Source organism: Penaeus vannamei, chromosome 6 (assembly GCF_042767895.1).
Source record: "Penaeus vannamei isolate JL-2024 chromosome 6, ASM4276789v1, whole genome shotgun sequence".
Lineage (NCBI taxonomy): Eukaryota > Metazoa > Arthropoda > Malacostraca > Decapoda > Penaeidae > Penaeus > Penaeus vannamei.
In genome coordinates this window covers 29,765,864-29,773,147 of record NC_091554.1, presented here as the reverse complement: position 1 = coordinate 29,773,147, position 7,284 = coordinate 29,765,864, and the positions used below count along the sequence as shown (strand labels likewise).

The following is a 7,284-nucleotide window of genomic DNA, read 5'->3' as shown; positions in this document are numbered from 1 at the left end:
GTAATGATTAACTCTGCTGTATGAACTGAGGACAAGAGGCATCTCTGTCTCTCGGGGACAAGAGTAATGATTAACTCTGCTGTATGAACTGAGGACAAGAGGCATCTCTGTCTCTCGGGGACAAGAGTAATGATTAACTCTGCTGTATGAACTGAGGGCAAGAGGCATCTCTGTCTCTCGGGGACAAGAGTAATGATTAACTCTGCTGTATGAACTGAGGGCAAGAGGCATCTCTGTTTTATGAGGCAAGGACAATGAGATATCTCCGCCATCTTGGGTGAGGAAGATAGCTGTCTTTCGTATGAGCTGAGGTTAGTGCGATATCTCGTGAAATTTCTCAGCCGCGTGTGAAGAGGATGATGTAATATCTGTCTGAGATAGATCTGCCATGTGAGATCAGGACAAAAAGCTGTCTCTGTGTCATGAGAGGAAGCCAGTGAGATATATCCGACATGTGATATGAGGACACTGAACTATCCGCGATATGAGTTAAGGACAATGAGGAATCTCGGTTTTAAGATATAATGATAAGCTGTTCAAGATGACAATAAACGAATCATGTTATGAGAAAAGCGATGTGGTATGAGAACAATAATACTATTCACCTCATGAGACGATGACACTGAGGCATCTATGCGGGGTATCTGTATGCCGGAAGGACGATGAGATAATACAGTTAAAGGAAAACGGGTTAGATATCGTTACGTGCCATAAGGTCAATGCCACATCATCCCATATGACGATGACATAGTTCAAGGGGAACTTACCGTAACGTGAGACAGAGTGAGAAAAAACATTTAGCGTCACGTTACGATCACTGAGTTCGGAGTATCATCAAACATGTGGCTGTGATAGACGCGAAGATAATCAGAACTGGGATTTATATCGGTTTGGATTTTAATGTAAATGGATGTGCGTTTAATAATCACGTTTTTTTCAGTAATAGAGAAGAAAATACGAATAAGGATGGTACAATGAAACTATGACAAATGATCATAGTCTGTGGGAGAGCAAACATAATGAAAAATATAAGGGCATTGGTTTTGGCAATGAAAGGCTTACTCAGCTTTCAAACTATATATTCTATAGATGGAATAACAACATAATTACTATTTTTTGCCATCGTTATCATAAAACGAATAATGATTACATTTGCTAATACCCTTCCTCTTGCCAAATACTTCTCGCTCTTACCGCCTCTTGACATGCCACCCTCCCATATATATATATATATATATATATATATATATATATATATATATATATATATATATATATATGTCTGTGTGCGTGTGTGTGTGTACAGATATATATATATATATATATATATATATATATATATATATATATATATATATATATATTTCTTAGCAAACAACTTTGGCATGAACAAAAGGAAAAAAAAAGAAAAGAAAAATTCACGCAGGAACCGCCTGTAGAAGGAAGTCACAGCGGACAGCGGGGTGTTGCCAAGGTCGTTGTTAGTACTTGGCAAACAGGGATGATCCAAATGTTTTCATTCCTCTCCTGAAACAACTTGAAGGTTCATCCGGAAGGGCGTAAAGGGGGGGAGGGGGTAAAGGGAGGGTGTTTTGGGGTGAATGTGTGTGTGTGTGTGTGTGTGTGTGTGCACTCGTTGATGCGCGGATGTCCTTGAAGGCAACTAGGAAATCTAGGCTTTCTGCGTGTGACCCATCAAGGGTATATTATTCCCAGTTTCCTCTCAATCCATCTTCCCGTTTTCGTCAACTGTGTTTTATTTGCCTCGTTTTCTTTACACCCATCCTCTTCACTTTCCCTTTTACTCCTTAATGGCCTTTTATTACCTATTGGCTTTTGTCCAATGGCGCTTTTACCGAGAGCCTGTTTTACTTCATTTTGTTTTCGAGTCCATCCTGTGTGCGTGTGTGTGTTTCTTTTTCTTTTATTTCTCTCATTTTCTTCGTAAACGGATTTTTTCTTTTTTCCGTTTTCCGTTTCGCGTTTTCCCCCTTCTATTACATGTTCCGTCGGAGACACTTCATTTTCTATTCATTTTTTTTCTTCTCCTTATCCCATTCCAGTTTTTTTTATCCTGTTTTCTATTCCATCCAAGATTTTACGTTTTCTATTATTATCAACATGATTATTATCATCACTGTGATTATCATTATCATTATAATCATAATGGCTGTTATTCTTTTTATTACTATCATTATTATCATTAACATTATCCTTATCTATATTATTACTATCATAATCATTATTATCAATATCATTAACATCATTAACATTACCATTATCATTATTTTTTTAATATTATTACTATCATTATCATTATTAACATCATCATCATTACTATCATGACTTGAAGAAACATATAACTTTCATTATCAATAACATCCTCAGTCCCATCATCATCAAACCACTCACAGCGTCATTAAGCCACTAAGCACGGAAGTAATTAAACCAACTGCGGTAGTTAGAAAACTGCTTGTTAAACATTATCTCGCTGGACTTCACAAACATTACGAATACGGTCTATTGTGTTGAAGAAAATCCCTTGTATTCCGGATATTGCAAGAGAGTGTAGAACAAACTTGTGGTTGTAAGTATTGACGGCGCCAGTGCAACATCTGCAGTAATGGTGATCGTAATGGTAGTATTGTTTTTGTCTATCGTAAAGTTTTATTTATGATGATAATTATGGTAATGATGATTATGATGATAACAATAGTAATAGTAGCGGAACTAATGATTATGATACTGGTGGTAACATGTGATAATTATAATGAGGAAACCGATAATGATGATAATGATACAATAATCATGATGGTAATAACAAAGGCAATAATTATGGTAATAACAAAGGCAATAATGATGGTAATAATGATTATGATGATCATGGTAATGCTAATAGTAATAACAATAATTACAATATGATGATGACAGTGATGATTCTAGTAATAAATTTAACACTACTAACGATGACATAAATAATATAAGTGATAATAACAATAATAACAATTGCGACAATAATAATAAAAATAATCATACCAAAATAATGGTATCCATTTAAATGATAAGAAGAAAAAAGAAGAAGAGCAGCAACAACAACGATGATAATTACAATAATGATAATAATGATAATGATAATAATGATAATAATAATGATAGTAATGACAATAATGATAATCATAATAATCATGATAATAGCGATAATGATGATAATGACAATAATGATAATGATAATGACTATAATAATAAGGCCAGTAGTACTAACGGTATTAAAGACATCAACAATGATAATGATGACCATAACAATAAGAAGTATAAGAACAATAATATCTGTCACTGAACGTTACGCTAAGAGGTCACACGTCGAAGAGCCTACTAGATCCCATTTTTTCCTTTTTGTGTCATGATTCTTCTCTTTTCACTCGTTATTGCCACATTACCTGATTTTTTTTCTTCATCTTTTTCTCGAACAATTTTTCCTCCCTCTCCTCTTGGAATTTGTTCTATTTTTTCCTTTTTTTCTTTTTATTTTGCCCTTATTTTCAGTCAGACATAATCACTAAAGTTTTAAACAAAAACAGGCAAAGGCGACCAACAAGCGAAAGCATTTCCTTTATCACTTCATGGCTTTTCATATTGTTAGTTGTTTACCCGAGTAACATATATTTTTTTTATTAATTTCTTATCCTCCCTTTTCTTTCTTTATTTTTCCTTCTTCTCCTCTTTGTTGCTTCTTCCTTTTTTCTAATGTTTCCTTTCTTCTCCTTGTTTTTCTTTCTTTCTTCTTTCCTCTTTTTCTTCTTTTCAATCGACCCACGCATGATAAGGCATTTATTCAAAATGGTGTGGAAGTCTTCTTTTGCCTCATCACTAAAAATCTGGTGGTTTGACGTTTTTCACTGTATTTTCTCTTATAACCGGTGATTATTATATTCTATTACTATGTCAGTTTTATGTGGCAGTGAAGTCTGAAAATTAGGGTAGCAATGTGTGTGTGTGTGTGTGTGTGTGTGTGTGTGTGTGTGTGTGTGTGTGTGTGTGTGTGTAGGTTATTTATGTGTGTGTCTGTGTGTGTATTTGTATGTTATTTTTGTACATAAATCTCATTTCTCATTATAGAGATATATGAACGAACCCTACCAGAATAATTCATGAGTAAAAAGACGCAAGCTATACTTCAAAACCATATGTACATATACCAAAAGTAATTACAAATCACTCACAGTTAAATCCTTAGAAATGCTCCTGAAATCTACGTGTTATTGGGCCAACTCCTCAATTGCTCACGAAGCACGCTAATGGCTCTTCCACCAATACCCCCCCCCCCCCCATTTTACAACACCATCCACTGCCAACATCTACCGCAACTTCTACAACTTCTACTGGTCATCGTCAACCCCATGACCCACTCCGGGAGAGCGTCCCTTTCCCTTACACAGAGGTAGGGTCAACATCGATCATAATGGAAAACCCCTTCGCTGAATAATTCCAGGCAGAGCACCTCCCTCTCTCGCCTCTCCCTTTCGGTCAATATTGACACAACCGACTGGTGTTTCGCTCTCCGTCGATGCGGAATCTAAAAGAAAAAAAGGACATTATCACACAAGTCTGTGCATACTTACATATGTGTGTAATGGTTTATATATATATATATATATATATATATATATATATATATATATATATATATGAATTGACAGATAGACGGACAGTTGGATAAATAGATAAATAGTATAGATAGAGAAAACAGAGTGTTTGTATGTATCGTCCTTTTACATGTGAAAATGCATGTGTTTCTGCTGTTTTATATATACAAATTCATGTATTCATACGCTTAACTATTTTTGTACCATATGTTGGTCTAGTACTCTATTCCACCTAATTACTTATCAGTATATATATGGGAGCAATTATCTCTCTATCAGTCTATATACATACATTTAGTATGTAGCTGATATATTGATAAAGGGATAGAAATATGTGCCTCTGTATCTGTGTGTGTACGTATGTATGTCTGTAAGCATGTGTCACTGTGCGTGCATGTGTAGATATACATACACATATCACGTTCAGATTAAGTTCATTTATCATTATCCACAAATTCGTAAATATCTATCATACTACCTCTTGTCCATGTCTGTCTAATCTGTGATTGCCCTGCCTCTTCTTTTCTCTATCCCTTTCTGTCTTTTACTTTATATATATATATATATATATATATATATATATATATATATATATATATATATATATGTATATATATTTATATATATATATATATATATATATATATATATATATATATATATATATATATATATATGTATGTATATATATACACATACATATATATATATATATATATATATATATATATATATATATATATATATATATATATATATATATATATATGTGTGTATGTGTGTGTGTGTGTGTGTGTGTATATATATATATATATATATATATATATATATATATATATATATATATATATATATATATATATATATCTGTGTGTATGTGTATGTGTGTATACACATACATGTATGTGTGTATACTAACCTCTGTGTATGAGCTCTCTCTCTCTCTCTCTCTCTCTCTCTCTATCTATCTATCTATCTATCTATCTATCTATCTATCTATCTATCTATCTATCTATCTATCTCTCTCTCTCTCTCTCTCTCTCTCTCTCTCTCTCTCTCTCTCTTCCTCCTCTGCGACCTCACCTTACCGGCCCGTGACCTTCCCGGAGGAGCGTCTTCAGTAGTTGCTGTGTCCTGTATATAAGGGTGGCGAGGAGTGACGGTCCAGCAGAGTTCACCAAGGAGGGGCGGTGATAACAGCTTCTTCCTCCCTCTCTCCACCTAATTGCAAAAGGATTTCAAGTAAGTTACACGTTCTTTTAAAGAATTAAGTTTTTCAGATAGATTTCACACTTATGCATATGCGTATACATATGTATATATATACTGATGAATGCATATGTTATATATGTATCCATATACATGTATATATTCATACATCTATATGTACAAATCTACATTCATATATCTATATGCATCTATATATAGATATATTTTCGTGTGTATTATGCATAAAATGTATAAATATATGTGTGTGCATATATCCTTGTGTATATGTATATACGGTAATATTACATATATATATATATATATATATATATATATATATATATATATATATATATATATATGTATATATATATGTATGTATGTATGTATGTATATACATATATGCATATACATGCGTGTGTGTATATACATATATAAATATATATATATGTATATACATATACATGTGTGTGTGTGCCTAAATATATATATACATATATATACATATATGTATCATGTATATATATATATATATATATATATATATATATATATATATATATATATATATATATATATCAACACATTTACTTAAAGATATATTTTTCATGCGTTCAAGTACTGCAATGAAAAGACAAGCGTAGATTCCTTTGAGTGTTTTGGTATTTGCCAACGATACTTCAACATAAACAATCATATGCGAACATTACATAGACGTATATCAACAGAGATGAGAAGCAAGCTGAAATGATTGTCCGTACAGAGATGGTCATGCAGTTGCAATGTCAAAAATTTATAAGCACCACAATGACTATTGATTTATTCGAATATTGATGTCACTCGCTGTGTGCAAACTGCACAATATATATATATCACGATACACCAGGTAAGTCTCGCGGCTCATCTGGGCGATAAAGTCCTCTCGGGTCAGCCCACACCGCATGGAGAAGTTGCACAGATAGAGGGGCGCGTGATTGGACTTTATTCCCAAATGAGTTGGCGAGACGCGGGGGTTCCAATCACCGCTGCTCTAATCTGTGGAATTTCTCTTTGCAGGATGTGGCGCTTGACGGCGACGCTGCTGCTGCTGGCTCTGGCTTCGGCCAACCCCCAGGGAGGGTACCTGCCCCCACGACCCGAGACGCCCTGCCAGACGGTCACCTCCGTCGTCTACGACACCCGCGTTCAGACTTCCGTCAACGTTCAGACCGTAAACCAAGTCAACACTCAGTACAGGACGACCACAATTGTCAGACAGCAGGTCGTGCCCACCACTCTCTTCCAAACCCGTGTTCAGACGCAGGTTCAGTACCAGACCAGTGTCATTCAGCAAACAACTACACTCGTCAATAACAGAGTTCAGACCCAAACCGTCCCCAGTCCTCCCATTGTGCAGACCCAGTACGTTACATCCACCCGTGTTGTACCACAG

At 34.7% G+C, this 7,284-nt stretch overlaps 1 protein-coding gene across 3 annotated transcripts in view; it reads left to right on the top strand.

Moving 5' to 3' along the window:
* Positions 1-5,807: 5,807 nt before the first annotated feature.
* LOC113804349 (uncharacterized) overlaps positions 5,808-7,284 on the top strand; it is a 3,905-nt gene continuing 2,428 nt past the window's right edge. For 2 of the 3 annotated variants that reach the window (XM_070122821.1, XM_070122819.1), the window contains exons 1-2: positions 5,808-5,885; positions 6,909-7,284. The exon at positions 6,909-7,284 is cut by the window's right edge. In XM_070122821.1, the coding sequence (XP_069978922.1) occupies positions 6,910-7,284 (375 nt within the window). In that variant the 5' untranslated portion in view covers positions 5,808-5,885; position 6,909. The remainder of the gene's footprint in view (positions 5,886-6,908) is intronic. The other variant, XM_027355202.2, reaches the window with a different exon arrangement.